This window comes from Chinchilla lanigera, unplaced genomic scaffold (assembly GCF_000276665.1).
Source record: "Chinchilla lanigera isolate Chin_1 unplaced genomic scaffold, ChiLan1.0 scaffold00124, whole genome shotgun sequence".
NCBI classification, from domain to species: Eukaryota; Metazoa; Chordata; class Mammalia; order Rodentia; family Chinchillidae; genus Chinchilla; species Chinchilla lanigera.
Genome location: NW_004955525.1, coordinates 387,729 through 406,781, shown reverse-complemented (window position 1 = coordinate 406,781; position 19,053 = coordinate 387,729). Strand labels below are relative to the sequence as shown.

Sequence of the window (19,053 nt, the reverse complement as noted above, 5' to 3'; positions counted from 1 at the left end):
CACTATCATGATTTTTTTAAGTAGTAAAGCTCTGCTTCATACATATCTGCTTCCAGTGCAATAAATAGCAGTCTAGGCACTGAAGGGGTAAAAAGCCTTACTGATAGACAAAGTTACCAAAAATGGCAAAGCCTCCAAAATGGTAGTTAGATCCCAGTTTTGGTGCAGTTTATAGCAGCCATCCTAAGGCAGAACAGAATGTGTGCCATATTAGCCATAATTATTATGTGAACTTTAAATGCAGTGCTCAAGACCCCCTCATTGTTTTCTTTTTACCTACTTATAAAAGGTTTCCTCTATTACTCATTGCCACCGAGTAGCTCCCACCAACCAAAAAAATGTTTTTTTCTAAAACCTAAATAATATGGGAATGACTGGAAAGAATAGCATACAGAGAGAGGATTCTCTATCAATACCCTCATTTTCCTTGATACTTCTTACAAATCACTGGTTTTTGTCATAGTAACATAAGATACATGAAGAAAATAGAGGTGGGAGAAAGAGCAAGTCCCACCATGGTAAGCTATATGTATCTCTCCTTTTTAGTAGGTGAGCCTGATAGGGGAGCTAAACCCCCAAGAGAAGCAATGTATAAAATGTAAACTCACATTCAGCTGTACAAAATACACAGTTGCAAACATTAATAGTGAGCAGTTAAGTTGTGCTTTCCAGAAACATACCTTATATATGTTCTCATTTAAAATTAAGATGAAACTGAGTTGGATTATCATGGCCGTGTCCATTAGGCTTCTTCGTCTGTAATATTCACTGTCACCAACTTACCTAATTCTCAAAATTAGATGGCTTTATTATGTAAGGTTTTAAAATGTTTTTCCAGAGACCTCAGTTAGCCCAGAAATATAATAAAGATTAACTTTTAGAACGGTATTTAATAATACTGCCATGGTGGTACATGGCTATAACTCCAGCACTCTGGGAGGCTGAGGCAGAAGGATCATTTGTCCAAGCCCAACTCAAGCCACCTAGAGACTGAGCGAAATTCTGTCTCTAAGTAAAAAAGGCTGCTTATGTAGCTCAGTGTAAAGGCCCTGAGTTCAATTCCTCATATCCCCAAAATAAATTAATTAACAGATGCTTCATAATATATAATGTCACAATATGTGTCATAAATAGTGATATATAATAAAAGGAGGTCTTTATAGAAAATAAATTCATTTTTACTTAAGAGTATTGCTCAGGTTTCTGATAATATAGTAGTACTCTGTCACATAATGTTTTATAGTTTTTTAACCTTGTACAGCTTCTAACTTGATTCGTTTGTTTTTCATAGAATCTAGGAAACCATTTAAAAATACTTATTTTCCCCAATGAGGAAGTGATTAAGTTTTCTGTAATTTGATTGTGTGTGTGTGTGCGCGCGCGCGTGCGTGCGTGTGTGTGTGTGTGTGTGTGTGTGTGTGTGTGTGTGTTTAGAACCCAGCTGACCAAAATGGAAAACTCAGTTGATCAGTTGTGAACAGTGCATTTATAGCTGCTTGTGAAGAGCTTGGGAACAATGTCACTACCCTCACATGACATAAAGCCATCTCTAGGCAAATGACATCATTGATCGTAAGGTCCATTTGAGGGCCTTAACATAATTCAGCCTATTTATTTGGAGTGGGCCAGTAACATTTCACATGTATGTGGGCCTTTTTCAGTATCAATAGGAAATTGACAGTGAAAATGGGCTGATTGTCTTAATCTCAACTTCATCTCAATAAGCATTTGTCCATAAACAATGGGAGGAATATTACTTAGCAAATGCAGATAAGCAATTCTACCAAAAGATTTTTCTTCTAACCTTCTTTAGAATCTAATAGAATGTAATGTCTCAAATGATACCAGGTGCACCAGCATGATTACTAAGTACTGTTATATATTTTGATACATAATTGGTGAACAAGACTACCAAGAAAAGTGAGTATCTTATAGCTGCTGTGCTTCTTAACATTTATAGCCTTTACAGGTTTTGAAGCATGTGAAAATTTTCATGTTGCCTCTAATGTGTCCTTTATTGTATTATTCTAAACTCTTCAAAGGGAAGATTTTATTTTCCTTTTATCACTGATGTTTAAGGCCAGAAAGAATTATTACCTAACCCTCTAACCTATCATAACTAGTTTTGTCAAAGCCACTAAAATGATTGTTTAAAAAAATAGAAAAACTACAAAAGTTTTAAAAGATAATATAAATATTACTACCATGTTTAGAGAATGTCACTTATCTCTACCACTCATAGTTTTCATTATAATCTATAGATTATGAAATATCTTCAGAATATTAGAAAGTGCAGAGACTAATATAAAGAATACCCGTGTACTTAATTTTGCCAGAATCACAGTGTTGGTCTTTTAGATCTGGCCAACCTAAGGGTATCCAGTTGTGTTCATTCCTTATCCTGAATCTTCCCGTTAGAATGTGTGGTTATCTAGTGTCTCTAGGCAAACAAAAACACTTCTTTCAGCTATGACATTTCAAGGATTTATAGATCACTTCCCAGAATCTGAGGATGAAGGCTAGACATCTTTTAGGAATATGTATTTTCTTTTGTTCATTTTCCTCTTGATAGATATTTGGGTTTTATATGATGCATATAAAATAGTACTTATTTGTTAATATTTATATATATATGTATATATATGAAATTATGTATTCCACATATTAACTTCTTTAAAAATATTGAATAATTTTCAAAAGAGTCCTATATGAATAAATGTTCCTGTTCTACAAATGAAAAAAATAGGATACAAGGAGGCTAAATGCTGTATTCAAAGTCACACAGGTAGAAGTTAGAATAATTGGCACATAAATTAGGCAGTCAGAATTCTGTCCCTTAATCACTATGCTGTGCTTCCTTAGAAAAGTACATCAGCATTTTATAATATTCATCTTCTTGTACACATGTGTCAGGGTTTTTCTAAGATCTATAACTAACAGTCTGATTACTTTTCTGTAGATGTGTGCATCTTGAACTTTATTAGATATTACCAAATTGTTACGCAAGCTTTTTTTCTGTATGTGACTTAAAGGATTGAACCTAGAACTTTTGCACTTAGCTATATTTCTAGCCTTTATTTTGAGGAAGGGCGTTACTGAATCACTAAATTGCCCAGGCTGGACTTGAACTTTGTGATCTTCCTGCTTTATACTCTCAGTATGCTGGATTACAGGTCTGTGTCAGAGTGCTTATGTCCGAACTGATATTTTTGAAACAATTAATATTTTGTCTATATATCTCTTTCTAACTCTATAGCTTGCCCTGACCTTTGTTGTACTGATGTTAAAATTTTAAAGTACTTTATTTTTAAAATTTATTTTATTATTGAAGAAATCTGTCCTTGAGCTCATAAATGTATCCTATTTTCCTGCAAGTTTTGTTTTTTTATATTTGTGGCTTTGATCTTCCCCCCGTATGAACAACCCGTGTCCCCAAACCATTTTTCTAGAGGTCCATTCTTTCTCCCACTGGTTTATAGTGTGCTTCTGTCTTAAAATAGTTCTGAGTATGCATACGTGTTCTATTAGTTGCCTATCATGGCTGCAATAAATAGCAACTTAGCTCAAATCAATATAAATTTGTTATCTTATTCCTGGAGGTTAGAAGTCTAAAAGGGGTTAGCAGGGCTGCATTTGTTCTGGGAGCACTAAGGAAGAATTTCCTTGCCTTTTCTAGCTTAAAGAGACCTCCTGCATTCCTTGACATATTTTTCCCCTTCCAGCCGTGGAATCACTCTGACTTCTGCTTCCTTCACATCTTCTCTGGCTTTGACCTTCTTGCCCCCCTCTTTAAGGACCCTTGTATTACACTGCACCTGAAGACTAATCCACCCATTTCAAGATCATTAATTTAATCACCTCTATAAAATCCTTCTTCCACATAAGGTAACATAATTTACAAGTTCCAAGAGTTAGGATGTGGATATTTTTGGAGTTACATTTTCAGCCTACTACAGTCCTTTGGAAATTCCATTTTTTGATTCATCCATTTAAAGCATATTCATAATCTCTGCTTAGTTCTATCTGAGTACAATTTTGAGCAGTTGAATTCTGCCGTTTGTTGTGTCTACTAATTATTACTCAAGTGTGACAGGTTTTTTTCATGCAATATATAATTTTAGATTCTAAAGTCTTCAGCAAGTAATTATCTTTGACGGTTTTACATGACCTTCATTAAAATCACATCCTACCAGAAAGCTTTAGTTATTGCTTTCCACAGGACACTGCAGTTGTCACTGGCGCGGAGTCACTTCTCATATTTCATTGGTTTGATAACTGTGTCTTGCATCATGTAGTTATGTATTATCAAATCTCCCAACCTGTGTGAGGTTAAACTAAAAGATAAAAGAATGTTTTGTTTATTTTCTTCCTCTGTTAGTAAGTAGATTTGTTTTATAGATCATCCTTTAGGTTTAGCTCCTTAAGAATCCAGGTGTTAAGAGAGATTTCTTTCTCTGCTTCTTGCCTTGTTTAGCTCTTAAAGCCTCTCTTCTCCCTACATGGGCATTAAAACCCAAGTACTTAAGATTACTTAGAAGGACAGACTCCTTAGAGTTTCTGATTCATTACCTCATATGCTTTACTTTTATGGCAAGTAAAATTTCCGGCCTCCCACAGTCTTCCGTGGTTGATCTCTTCTGAACACTTCTCGGTGGTGATTGCTACTGTGTGTCTCATACATCAACTTTTGAGGATATTTGTGGTCTATGTACCTTAGGTATGTAGGAGCTCATTTTAATACGATATTTGACCCTTGCTTAGGGACACTTCTGACTTGGTCCCAACTCTAGATTTCAGTGTTGTATTGTTACCAGCAACAACTGTGCTCCATCAGGATACTGCTCATTTACCTCTGCGATTCTTGATACCATAGTAGAGAAAATGAGAAAATGTTAAAATGTTTTATCTGCAGTATCAAATAATAATACTAAATGTAAAATTCTTAAAATAATGTTACCTCAAACTTCAACCCAATCATCCTAATTTCCATTTTTAATCTCTTTCTAGGATGTGTGCTGTGTTTGGGGGAATCTATTGTCTTCGCCATTCTATACAGTGCCTTGTAGTGGACAAAGAATCTGGAAAGTAAGGATGATATAAGTAATCTTCCTATATTTATGCCCTTAAATCCAGGTGAAAAATGCTAAAGTCAATTTTTTAAAAAATGATTCTTGAAAGATCCTCCTTGGTATTAATAACATATCAACCTTGATTAAAAGTAATTTGTGTTAAGGTCCTCCAGAACAAAGAAAGTGAGTTCAGAATATAGAAACTGAATTAATTTTCCCGCAGCATGACTATACAATAGTTTCTGATCATCCAAGCTTGGAAGACAAATCATTTCAGCTGCCCGGGGTGCATGATGAGTGATGTTAGTTTTCCTTGTGGCCTTACCTCCTCTAATTGATTTTCATCGGATGATAACAAAGCCCTCTGTTACTGCATTTTTTAAAATGAAGCTCACCTAAAGACTCATCAGATTAATCTCTGCTGATAACGCATGTCACTCCAAGAGAAAAGACTTTAATGAGTTTTTAGGTAGATTGTTGTAATAAACTATGCTGCCCTGTTGTCTGAGGATAAATTCTCTTATACGAGTGTCCAGCCTGAGGCTGGTTTTGGATTGAAATAAGAAATTACTTTCTTTTTAAAGGAAAGTTGAGCACTCTATTTACCTGTGTATTTTTATATTTCAATTATTTTTCTAGGATTTATTTTTAATAGAACATGCACTTTAAATAAAATTACACTACATAAGATGCTGTTCTACCAGTTCTAGGTTTTACATTGAAACTAAACTGGGTCAGCTGGATCTGTTGAAATTGCTGTGTTTTTCTTTTATGTTACATATTCTCAAGCATCTCCTGGCCTATATTTCTTGTATGACTGTTTTCAGGCGTATATAATGAACAAGAATTAAGTGCCTTAATATTTTAAACTAGAATCTTAACAGTATAAATTTTAAGGTTTTTCTATTCATTTTACAATAATTTTGTGTAGTCTAAGTGAAACTAATAGGTAACAACTTGTCATAAACTAGTAATAGTGCAATAAATTAGTATTTTGAAGTATAGCTAAAACTCTCACCTCTAGAAACATGCAGTACTTTAGTTAAGTAAAATGACACATGATTCAAATGGCTTGTAAAAAGTACCTTCAGCACTTTAACAGAAAGGCCCCCCATATATGAAATCTGATAATCTGCTCTGAAAAATATGTCCCTAAAGGCCCAAGATAGTCATACCTTGGTTTGTGAAGAGCTCTGTGCAAGTTCTTGAAGGAGTAGTTGTCTTTATGACGCTAGAGTTATTTTTCCTTATGCACTCACTTTGAATCAGTAAAATGTTGCAATGTCAGAAAGCTTGTTTGATGCTTATTTAACTCTTTTGGGACCCCATTCTAGTCCTACATTTTATTCTCAGTGATGCGGATTTTGCTGGGCTCTGTTACTTTTTAAAAAATGTGTTTGGCAGTATCAGTGACATAATTTGTTAAACTAAAGGGTACATTTACCTTACCTTTGACAGAGTTTATATGATGTATTTTGCACAAAGAAACTCTTCTCTGTGATTTGTGCAGATTTCAGTTGCACCAGGTAGCTCAAGGCTAAAGATCTAGAGATCAAAAGAACTGCCAAATTGGTAGTTTTCAAACTTCAATGTGCCTAAGAGTTACCAGATAAGCTTGTAGAAAATGCAAGTTGCTGCGCCTTACCCTTAAAGAGTGAAATTGTATAATATATATAGGGTACTGCCAGGAAATTTGGTTTTAAGGAACACCACAAATGAAATCTGATATGAATGGCACTGTCAAACACTGGGACATAAGGTGAATTTAGCCAAGAGTACTGCTGTATAGTGCCCTGGATGCTCCAGGTCTTAATTCATTCCAGAGCTTTATCAAGATAAACCTGCAAGTTAGACTGGCAATCAAATATAAATTCTATATAGTAGGCAAACTGCTCCTAATTTGACGTCCTTTATATCTTCATAGAAATACCTGAACTGTAACATTTGTCATATAACACCTAGACTACGGTCTGTTAGCCCTGGAATGAGAGAATACTTAGAATTTTATCACTACCATAGATGACAGTTGGAAAGCCCTTTCCTCTGGACCAGTTACTATCATTGCAACATGAGTTAGACAGACTGAGGTAATCTTGGAGTTTCCTTCCAGATCTGACATGCTTTGGTTTATTAATAATTCATAGAATGTACTTAGTTTTTCCTTCATATTTAGAAATAAATAATCTTGAAATATTTTATATTCCTAAATTAAATGACTCTCACACATTAGATAATCTTCAACAGGCATGGTGGACCACGCTTGTAACCCCAGCAGTTGGGAGGCTGAGGCAGGAGGATCCCCATGAGCTCAAGGCTAGCCTGCACTACATAGTATATTTGAGGCCAGTCTAAACTTTGTAGTGAGACCCTGTCTCAGGAAAAAAACAAAAATTAAATATTCTTCATTCCTTCCTCCCTTCTTCTGTTTTGTCAAGAGCTCATCATATTTTAGTCAGAGTTCTAAATTTATTTTCTGATCCCACAGACTAGAACAGAGTCCTCTGCTAGAACCTCAGTCAGATCCCCTTGTGTACTTATTTGATGAGTCCTCTGTAAGTAAAGAAAGGACCTTAGTATTGCATCTCCAGAACTAAGGCAGGTTCCTAGCACCATTATACTCAATAACTTTGACTTAAATGAGCAAATGAAAATTAAAGACATATTATAGCCTCTTTTGTGCTTTCTCTTTCACCTCACATTTAGAAAAGCTGGTAGAAGCATAAATAATTCTGGCAGTGAGTTTATTGTGAATACACATCAAAGCATTATAAAGACTTGGAGAGGATAAATAGGACATTGAGTGCATATGAAGTAAAAGTATATGGACTGCATAAACCAGTGTACCTGTTTTCTGCTAGACTGTTTTCTCATTTTGATTTAATTCATTTTTCCTGAGACCTACACTGCCTGTGCTGTCCTCATTATATCATCCTTTGGCGCTGCTTTTTTAATTTGAGAAGATGTAGGTATGTATCAGTGGATCTTTTCTAAATTCTAACGCTGTACCTCTGTTGAATATTTTTGGAATTACTGGATGCTGTTGTTGAAGAGCTTCCTTTTCACTTCAGCTATACTGAGTAGGTGAAACTGTAAATTAAATTTGGCTGCTTGGCAGTACAGTGTTTGACATTTGAGAAGGGTACATATGACCTTAGACCAAATATATCTATAACTAGTAGTCCTCATCTAATTACTTCAGCTAGCGTCCCATGGAAACTTCAGCTGTCTCACTTACTAGATAGCTTGCTATGCTATACTATGCCAGTTTTTTGGAGACATCTTTTCTGACATCAGGAAAACTATACTTTACCTAGATATTCAGATGTTAATCGTGAATAGTATATTTAGGCTGAATAGGTGGCTGATTCTTAATAACATTTGTTATTGCTTAAGGTCTATTTTTGGCATATTCCTTTTGCAGAATAGTAGTGACTATAGTCTAGATATTTAACCTTTGCGAGGCCCCATCATTATGAGGATAAAGATGTAAAAAAAAATGGACCCTGCTCTTTTGTACAGAGACTGTAGTGAAGAATTCAGGTTCTAAAGTCAGATAGACTGGATTTGCATCCAGACTTTGTGGCTTCCCAGGCGTGTGAATTTAAATAAGCTGTTTGGCTTCTCAGTGCCACAGTTTCATTATCTGGAAAGTGGAACACTTGGCAATATCTACCTTATATGCTCATTATGAATATTATTTGAACACATCAATCTCCGAAAACCCTTTGTTATTCATATCAAGACTTCAATACATGTTAGTAGCAATCATTAATGTAACTGGATAGATTGCCATCACATATAAGAAGACCTATTGTTAAGATCCTTCTCTGCTATGCTAAGGAGTTTGAACTATAATCAGCTATAGTTTTAAACAAGATTAAATTTGCTGCTTTGAAATTAGTATCTTGGCAGTGCTTTAAAAGAAACTCTTATGGCAAGAGACTCTACCTCCTAAGTCAGAAATTCTGTATCTTTTTTTTCCTGTCTTTATACTGTTCACATGCACAGAGTATTTCCATAATCCATCCATTCACTCATCTCATATAAGCACTATTAATTATTTTCTGTGTGCCAGGCACTGGGGATACAAAGAAAACAAGGCAGCCATGGTCTTGCTCATGGAGCTTACAGTCAATAGGGGGATATTACAAAATACATGAACAAGTAATTGTACTCTGAGATTTATACAGTCTGCAGATCTGGTTCTCCTTCCCTATTTAAAGGGCTTCAGTGAGTTTCTATGACCTCAGGATAAAGTCTAAGACCTTCTTACATGACACGTGAGATGCAGTCTGCTCTTGCCTGCCTCTCTGGACTCTTCCCTCATCACTTCCATTTCATTGTCAGATTATACTTGTGTGGGTCAGGTTTCCCATCCCTGAGACCAATTCCTGGTGTGCACATCAGCTTAAAAGGAGGACAGGTTCGTTTTCAGTGTGGATTCAGAGATTTCAGTCCATAGCCTACTGACTCCTAGGAAGAAAGATTAGAGAAGAAAGGTGTGGCGAAGCACTGTTGCTTAGTTCATGTCTGCTAGAGAGCAGAGCAGGGAAGCAGCACCAGAGAAAAAGGGGCCAGGGGCCAGATAGAGCACCAAGGTCATGCCTCCATGACCTACTCAGACACAGCCCAAAGTGTGCTTCACGAATCCCCTAGGCAGCTCCAAAGCCTTTCAAATTAACAGTGAAGCTTAACCATCACATTCAACCATTTGTCAATTTGACATCCAAACACATCTTAAACTATACTTAGTCTTCAAATAAAGACAAAAACAAGTTTGTAATTCCACCTAACATCATAAAAATACCATGTACAGCTGAAAACACAATAATGCCTTCTCCAAAGTCTCAAACATTCGAAGATTAATAATAGGTCAGTCTTCCCTGAAACTCAAGATAAACTCTTGACTGTGAACTTCTGTACAATTCAAAATGCAAATTATACAGTGGTACAGTGTAAACATTTCCAGTCCTAAAAAGAAGAATAAGAGGGTAGAAAAGAATAGGAACAAAGCAAGATCAAAAGCCCAGCAGATCCTATATTAAATCCTAGAGCTCCATGAACAGCATCTGGTAATGAAATGTGAGTTCCAAAGGGTTTGGGCAACCCTTCCCCATGGCCTTGATGGTAGTAGCGCACATGACCTCTCTCCTGGACTGGCTCCCCTCACTGCCTATGGCCTTTCTCAAAAGATGTTCCATATTCCTCCCATCTCTTACTTGGTGCGGTATCCGCTCCACCTGTAGATTTATTCTAACAGCTTCATGTACCCAGCTCCCAGGGGCACACTTGTCTCCCAGACCTTCCTCTGAAATCTGGGTGAGAACATCCATGACCCCACACTCCTGTATTCTGCATACCAAAGCAATAACATCACTTGAGCAATGCCAAGAATAAAGTGCATGTCTAGCGTTTTGAGATGGCTTCATGAATGCAGTGAGATTTGAACTAATGTGTTTGGGGATACTCAAAAGGGCATGTTGAATAGGGAAAATTATTTGTTTCCTTCAATAATGATGAATCTTCCAGTTCCTTTAATTAATAGTTTTCTTTTTAATTGTCTCACCTGTGATTTTTGCCTTCTTTACTGTATAATTAGTTGTCATATTCTGGAGGTTGTAAGGATTAAACACCTGTTAAAATGTTATTCTCTCCTGGGCCACTTTCAATATATTGAGTTTTGTCCTGCTGAGTGTTTTCTTTCTTATTGACATTTTTATATTTATGCCCTAATGTCATTGAACTAAGAACCGAATAAGTATTGTGATTTGTTGCTTTAGAAAACTTAGCCCTTGAAATGTTCTGTCTGGCTTCAGTGATTCTTATGATCAACTTGGTCATTGTGTCCCCGTAACAGGAAACTCTTACCATGTTCCTCCTCACTTTACTATTTATGAGACTCAGCAAGGCTCGCAACTAAATCCTAACTGCTGTTAATCTTTAATGGTCTCCTCAGGTTTATATGGAAGGTGTGGACAGCAGGCTATTTTAGTGTCTCTAGCAGTACTGTTTTGTTTTACTGTTTTCCTTTACTTGAATGTCACCTAATTTTTCTGTTAATCTTTATAATACAAACATTAAGGTTACATCCCAAATCAATATTCCTTTCTTCATTATACTCCCAATTAGGCTGAATATTTGACAGTAACTCAAGTATCTAAGGGAAAAACAATCTTACCGGTTGCTTAATCATGTCTTGGTTTAAACAGCATTGCTTATCAGTGATGGCGAACCTTTTAGAGCTTTCAGGGATACAAACAGCCTGCTGCAGCATGTGTGCCATAGGTTTGCCACCACTGGCTTAGGTCTAGAGCTTCAGTACTTCAGAGTAAGAATGAGACCAACAGGTGAGTCGTGTTACCTTCGTCTGTCAGACTGAGACTGGGTATATGTGACTGTCACCTCTATCTCTGAATAAGTAGATATTTTCTCTATCCTGTAGCTGCTTACTTTTCTTTACCTAGCACAACAAAAAGGTGCAGCAGTAGCAATGGCGTGTTTGACAGTGATTCTCTCCTGGGATTTGGAAGCTTATCAGAATCTCCAGGGGTACTTATAATGTGAGAAAGTCCCCCAGGTGTGATTCTGATTTGCTTCCTTTTCCTCCTCCTTTGAGAATCACTGCTTCATCAGAAACTCAACATGAATAAACACATGTAGTAGTATGTTTTCCTTCCATCGTTAAGCTCTTTTAATTCCGATACGCCAAGACTTCCTCTTTGAATGATCCTCATTAATTCTGTCTAATAGTATCACCTCTGAAAACCACTGTCTACCTGTCACCAAAGGGGTAGCTACCACTAAATTGGCACTAGTAACACTCTTCTCTTTTAACACAACATTTTATGAAGAAAATTTGAAACCTCTGCCAAAGATGAATTTAAAGTGAACAATCATATACCTATAACCAAGGCTTCACAATTAATATTTTAGTATACTAGCTTAATAGCATATCTCCCCAAATATTCATCCCTGTTTTTTTTCTGGTACTGGGGATTGAAGCCATTGTTTTCACACTGAGCTACATCCCCAGCCTTTTTTTTTTTTTTTTTTTTTTTTTTTTTTTTTTTTGAGACAGGGAGCCCTAACTCACTAAATTGCCTAGGCTGGGCTCAAACTCTCCATCTTCCTTCCTCAGCCTCTGAGAATGCTGAGATTATAGATATGCACCACCATGCCCAAACTTCTATCTATTAATTCACCTTTTTATGTATTTCACAGTATATTGCAGATATTTATAAAATTCTCCCTAAACACTTCACTATGCAATTCACTCGTTAGTTCAGTATTTTCCCATTGTTTTTCTTTTGATGTAAAATTTACAGTGAAGTGTCCAAATCTTAGTTTCTCATTAGCTGAGTTTTAAAAAATGATAAATCTGTATAACCAAAATCCTTTTCAAGATATAGGACATTTTATACCCCCCTATCTTCTACCCACATTATTTCTTCTTGACTGTCTATATTCTCTCTGTAAAAGGTAAGGAAAAGGCTAGTCAGTGCTTGGAGTATAAAAGAGATCAATGTGCAGTAGTAGATCAGTACATTTCTCTTCTCCATTCCTTGAAGAACTTTGTTTTTCAAATTGTTTATGGATGCTTCAAAACAGAAGACTGAATGAGAAACTTTTTCAGTTATTTAGGAATTATTTTGGAAAATGTCTAACCATAAACACCTTATATCTATTTAGCTAAGCATTTTGTAAGACCAGAGCTACTGTATAATGAAATGCGAAGAGGTATCAGAAACAAAAGAAAGGAAGTAGAAATGAGATGGGAAACTAGTTTTTATATTCATATAACAAATATTATATAAAATGGGGTTAAAATGTACATTATGCACACATAACATCACTAGATATCTTATTCTGTCTTGAAAACAAAGGTATGTTATTTATTCCAAAATACAAACCAAACATAGTCTGCCTTTAGGAAGTACAAATTAATTACATTCCTGTGACTACTGGTCTTGAGTGTTTGTTATTTTATTTTTAACACATTCATACCTAGTAAATGTCAGGTATTTTGCTTATTTTAACAATTTGGCATACATTAACTTACACTAGTATATTTTAAATTTGAGTTTGAAATGATTTATTTGCATTGAATGCAGAACAATATTTTTCTAATAAAGTAATTCTGATTACAAAAGAAACTGTAACAAAAGTAAATTGATATGCCCATAATAAAAAGGTGTAGCAAACACAGTCATTTGCATATAGTTCCTGAAATATTACATACTGGCTTTGAAGTCCATTTCAAGGATGTCACCCTTAGTCCATTAGTTTGGATAATGAGCCCTATAAAGTACATTTATAACTTGTGGCACTGCAAGGAGATGGGTTCTAATTTCCATCCTTTTATCTAGACATGTTGAAAGAAGGTCAGTAGAGGGTTCTATATGATTCATTGTCTCAAAACATATCAGATGACAGAGTCCTGATAATGTTCGTGCATTAAGTGTTTTCCTTATTTGGAAACAACACTTGAAAGAAATCTTTCTATGATCATCCTTTGAAGTGCAGTAGAAATAGATACTAAAAGAAGCTCGATCCCTTTCTTTCCTGTTTAAAACATTATCAAGTACATGACCAGACAGCTATTCTTCAACAAAAAAGAAAGTAACATTTAACAGAAAAATGAAAAGCCGTTAGTGGCTTTTATAGGCTGTGAATGATATAACAAGATATTTAATCAACTTTTCTTTCTATTTTCTTAGAACTGTTAGAGGGGGAAAAAAGGAAAATATTTTCTTCAAGAAAAAGCATTTATGTTCCTAAACATAAAGAAAGCTTTTAATTTTACTTACAATTAATTATCCTAACTTTACTCTTTGTTATTAATGGCAATCGAAATAAATACTTAAGTTGTAGCCTACATTCATGTTACAGTTTTCAAAATGTCAAAACAGCAATAATAACATATATTCTGAAATCAGCATCAGTTTTATGTCAGAAAATGTGGAATTGTAGGCAATTCTTTTTTTTTTGGTTTTTCTCTGGTACCGGGAACCGAACTCACGACCTTGCGCTTGCCAGGCAGGCGCTTTTGCCACTGAGCTAAATCCCCAGCCCCTATAGGCAATTCTTTAATCTTTGTGGATCTTTGATTCAAAGATAATAGGTGACTTTGTTCATTTTCTCTATTACTTGTTCGTTATTGTAAACTTTTTTACTGTGCTTATCTTCTTTGTAGATGTAAAGCAATCATCGATCAGTTTGGTCAGAGAATAAACTCTAAGCATTTCCTTGTGGAGGACAGTTACTTTTCTGAGAATACATGCTCACATGTGCAGTACAGGTAAGATACTCCATTTGCTAGCCAAGGGAGGGTGAAATAGCATTGTGAATATGTTGACATTTCTGTATGATTCTGTGCTTTGTGTAAAGGTATGCGAAACCAAAGATGTATTCAATATGTACTACTCTTCTCTTTTGGAGTCTAGTTTGTGGGGAGCCTTGTATAATTTCACATATTTTACATCAGCTGGGGTTTGTCTGTAAGTCACATATCCCTCTTTGGTGAGACAAGAGAAGATCAGAGCAGAACTTTACTTGGTTTTTGAAGGTGTCACTTTTATCCTGAGTTAAATGTTTGAAATGTGCCTTATGAAATTTATCCATGAGTTCTAAATTATTGCTTTACTCTTGTGTTTTACAGGCAAATCTCCAGGGCAGTCCTAATTACAGATAGATCTGTATTAAAACCAAATTCAGATCAACAGGTAAATTCAGCCCTATATTTTAAAAGTAAATTCGGTATGTTAAAATGGAAAATACAGTGTTGCAGTATCCATGGGAGCTCATTGTTACTGTCAAGCTATTTAACATACCTCTTTCTTTCATAGTTACCTTTTTAGTGGTAAGAATACTTATCGTCTGTTCTGACCAAATTTTAAGCATACAGTATTATATTATTTACTGTAGCCCTCATGCCATACATTAGATCTGTAAAATGTATTTTTCCTATTTACCTAAAAGTTTTTGTATCCTTTGACCAACTCTTCCATTTCACCCACTCCTCAAACCCTGACAGCCAGCCCTCTATTCTGCTTCTATGAATTTGACTTTTTTCAGATTCTACATATCAGTAACATCATGTAGTGTTTGTGCCTGGCTAATTTCACTTAAAAAAACGGTCCTCAGTGTTCATCTATGTTGTCACAGATGATAGTCTTTCCTTCCTTATTAGGATGAATAATACTCCATGTATTATTGTTCCATATATACACATATTTTGTATTTTTATTCATTCATTCATATACATTTAGGTTGTTTCTTTACATTTTCTGCCAGGAACAATGTTGTAAGGAACATGGGTGTGCAAATATCTCTTTGACATAGTTACTTAATTTCCTTTGGATGTATACACAGAAGCAGCTTTGCTAGGTCATACTTACTTCTGTATTTTATTTTTCTGTGGAAACTTCTTGCTGTTTTTTGTAATCAGTACCATTTTGTATTCCCACCAACAGTGTACAAGGCTTCCCATTTATGCATATGCTTACCAACACTTGATATCGCTTCTTTTTGATGATATCCACCTCACAGCTGTGAGGTAGTATTTTAGAATCTAGTACTTTTTAGTAACATTGTTGCTTAATTTAATCTATATAGCAATAGGTAGAAGTCAATATTGGTGAAGTAAAGTATGTTAAGCCATATATACTAGCACTTTTAAAATACATTTGAGGGCTGCGGATTTAGCTCAGCAGCAAAGCGCCTGCCTGCAAGTGCAAGGTCGTGAGTTCGATTCCTGGTACCAGAAGAAAAACAACAACAAAAAAATACATTTGAAAGTACGTAATGGCAATAATGTAACAGCTGTGGTTTCCTAAGTATATCTCTCCAGTGGAATAAATAATTGCATCTTATATAACAGTTTTATTCTATGAAAATTGAGCTCCATCTTTGTTTTGACAACTGTTTCTGTGCAATTGAAAATGTAGTGTTATGGGAAGAAAGGAGAATCCCTAGAGAATACATTTGAAAAATCTTAGAACAAAAAACTTTGTAGTAGGCAACTCTGTAGCAATCCCAGAAAGCCATTTGGCTTGATATGATTTAATTTGCACACAATCCCTGTTATAGTATTTTCTCAACACCTTTGTTCATTTTAGTACCTCCTTCTTATCCTCAATTCCATAAGAGTCTCTTTGTGCCTATCATTTTTTTATTAGTCCAAGCATCTAAATTCCAGGGGTTCTTTTTTCTGACTACATTGTACAGTGAAATAAAATCAGCTTACTCTGGTGTGACTATCAGCTTTATATGCTACACCTAAAACTAGGATCCTAAAATTTCTTAAATTAGAAACCTCTTGTTATATAAAACAAATATGAGTAGATAAAGTTAATTAATTGTTCCAGGTTTTTTTGAGCACTGCATAAAAAGAAGCACCAATTATATCTGTTATACAGGCAAGCATACATACTCCTTTCGTTTAATCATTTAGTAAACAAATGCCTTTTACCTGCCAACTGATGTGCTGGATTCTGAGAAGATAACCTTAACCAAGATGGCATCCCTGCCCTCAAATAGCATGCAGTCTGGAAGACAGAGGTAGACAAATAGAAAGTGCATTTCACTATGACAAGTGTGAACTTGGGTGTAGTAAAGTTGTAGCAGCTGTTTTATCATTTATCTTACGAACCTCTCATTGCTGATTGACTTTTCTATATCTCCCAGAAAACTGTGAGCTTTGAAAGTAGATCAGCGAGTGACAGGGAGGGAGGAAAATGAGGAGCTAATAAAAACAACTCTTAGAAGAAGCTAAGCTATAAGGAGTACGAGAAAGGAGAATAATTGGGGCAAAATCCAGGCAAAGGTCAGGAGGATGAGATTCAGAGAACAGGTAGAAGCATTGCCCTTAGATGAGATGTGAATCACATTGAAAGAAGAGGGCAAGCACAGGACTGTTTGTAGTTTTGAGAGTTCCCATCTCGTGGATCATTCTTTAAACTACACAATAAAGTTATCACCTGAGGATCGGGGTGTACAAAGTAAGTCAAAGTGCAAGGAAATGTCAGTGCAGGGAGTTGAAGAGTGACCTCTCTTCTGGTCATATTGTGGAGCATGCTAATGGCCAAGTCTGAAGACCACGGATTTGTAATGCCATAATCTGCTCCCGTTCTTCCAGCTCTTTTGTTCTCTTATACCCAGCCTGTTGAGAGACTCACAAATCCTCATCTCCTCTGTCTCCTCCCAGTTTATAATCTCCCCTCTGCCCTCTTCCTTTTCTCTGGACTAGATGTCTTCTGAACTGCCCTTTGCCCAACACCTTTAGTTCCCATGTTTCCCTGTCTGTGACTGTACCCGCAAATGGGATTCCTGTCCCTGGGTCAGGCTGTAATCTGCACCTGGCACTGATGGCTGCTTGAGGAAACCATACTACTGCAAAGTCCTGGGCCAGCATCATTCAGCTGTCTCAGCAGCCACTACCAGTCCCCTCTTTCACTGGCCTCAATTAGCTCCTGCTTGTTTTTCACGCAATGACTAGTCTCCGGCTTCATTATTTCCCCCCACTACTCCTCCCTTGCTTGTCTTGCTTCCCTGCCTCACTGGTGAAAAATGAGGCCACTCACCATATGCAATGGCCCTTCACTTCCAGTCCTGCCATCCATACCAGCCCGGGGCCACCTTCTTTCAGAAGTCCCCTTGATGCGCGAACACGCATGCACTCACCACACATGCCACCCTTTCTTTGTCTCTGTCATACTTTCAGACTCCTTTTACCAGTATCTTCCCTTCAATGTAAAGGGAGCTAGCAACCTTCATTCCAAAAATAAAAAAGAAAACAAAACAAAAACAAAAAATCTTATTTCTTTGGCTCTTCTTCTCTAACTAGTGTCCAATCTGTCCTCTCTCCTTATCAACATTTTCAAGACACTGTCTCTACTTGCTGCCTGCAGTTGCCTACCTCCCGTTCATTTCTAAGCAACACCAACCTGACTACTACCCTTACATTTCCACCACAATTTCTCTTGTTAATTTAATTAATAATGTCACAACAGTTGGGGTCAGAGGACATTTTTTCACTCTTGTCTACTAGGACTTTTCTGGTACATTTAACAAATTATTATTATTCCCTTTCTCTGAAAGCTGTACTTCTGGGGCTTTATGACACTGTACCTTCTGGTTCTTCTCATGACTCTGGCTGTCTTCTTTCTGCTTCCTTTCTTGACTCTTCTTCCTCTGTCCTGTCCTTAAATATCCGGGGCTCCTCCGGATTCTGCTTGACCCCATGGTATTATCTTGCTCTGTGCATATTCACCAGATGGCAGTGTGTATTCTCATAGTTTGAACTATGCATGAATATTGGTGCAAGCACTTACACATATATCATAGGAATGTCTTCCCCACGTGCCAGACTTTCTATGTGGCATCTGTCACGTGGCACACACTGAAGCTGACTTCAGCGTCTTCCCCTCTCAAACTCCTTCTCACCTGATGCTTCCTTCCTCCCAGAATAGTGCTGATACCCTCCTAACAGCAATAAATTTTTTCTCCCCTCTCTGACATCTCAGCATCCTTGAGTTCCTGCCAGCTTTTTAAGAGCTGGTTTTAGGAACTTTTCTTTCCTACCAGCTTTACTATCTCTATTCTTGTTATAGAGCTCATCACCTCTACCTTTTAATGGGTCATCCGGCCTCTCATCTTGTCTCTTTCAAATCCATCCTCCACAGAGCAATCACAGTCGCTCTCTTTCTCTGTCTCTCTGACAGTAAAACAAGGCTTAGGGAAAGGAAAAAACAAGTGCAAGTCAACGTAAGTTTTATGAACATGGTAATAGAGTGTTGAGGGAATGCTCTTAATGTCTTTTATTAACTCTGAGATTTGAGACAGTTAACTTGTCAGGGTTTAGGTGACAGAGGTAGTGTGGTAGGAGGTTACTGATTGTATATTAATTAAAAACTTGATAGTTGCAGGAACTAAAAGATGTCTTATATACTGGTAAAGTCCTTGAGATCCTTTTGCAATTATGAGC

The 19,053-nt window shown here is 36.4% G+C and overlaps 1 protein-coding gene across 2 annotated transcripts in view; it reads left to right on the top strand.

The window, feature by feature from the left end:
* Chm (choroideremia (Rab escort protein 1)) overlaps positions 1-19,053 on the top strand; it is a 204,538-nt gene that overhangs the window by 157,149 nt on the left and 28,336 nt on the right. For both annotated transcript variants that reach the window (XR_001231961.1, XM_005409721.2), the window contains exons 9-11: positions 5,008-5,085; positions 14,263-14,367; positions 14,728-14,791. Coding sequence is in view for 1 of the 2 variants with exons in the window: in XM_005409721.2 (XP_005409778.1) it covers positions 5,008-5,085; positions 14,263-14,367; positions 14,728-14,791 (247 nt within the window). In the remaining variant the exon portion in view is untranslated. The remainder of the gene's footprint in view (positions 1-5,007; positions 5,086-14,262; positions 14,368-14,727; positions 14,792-19,053) is intronic.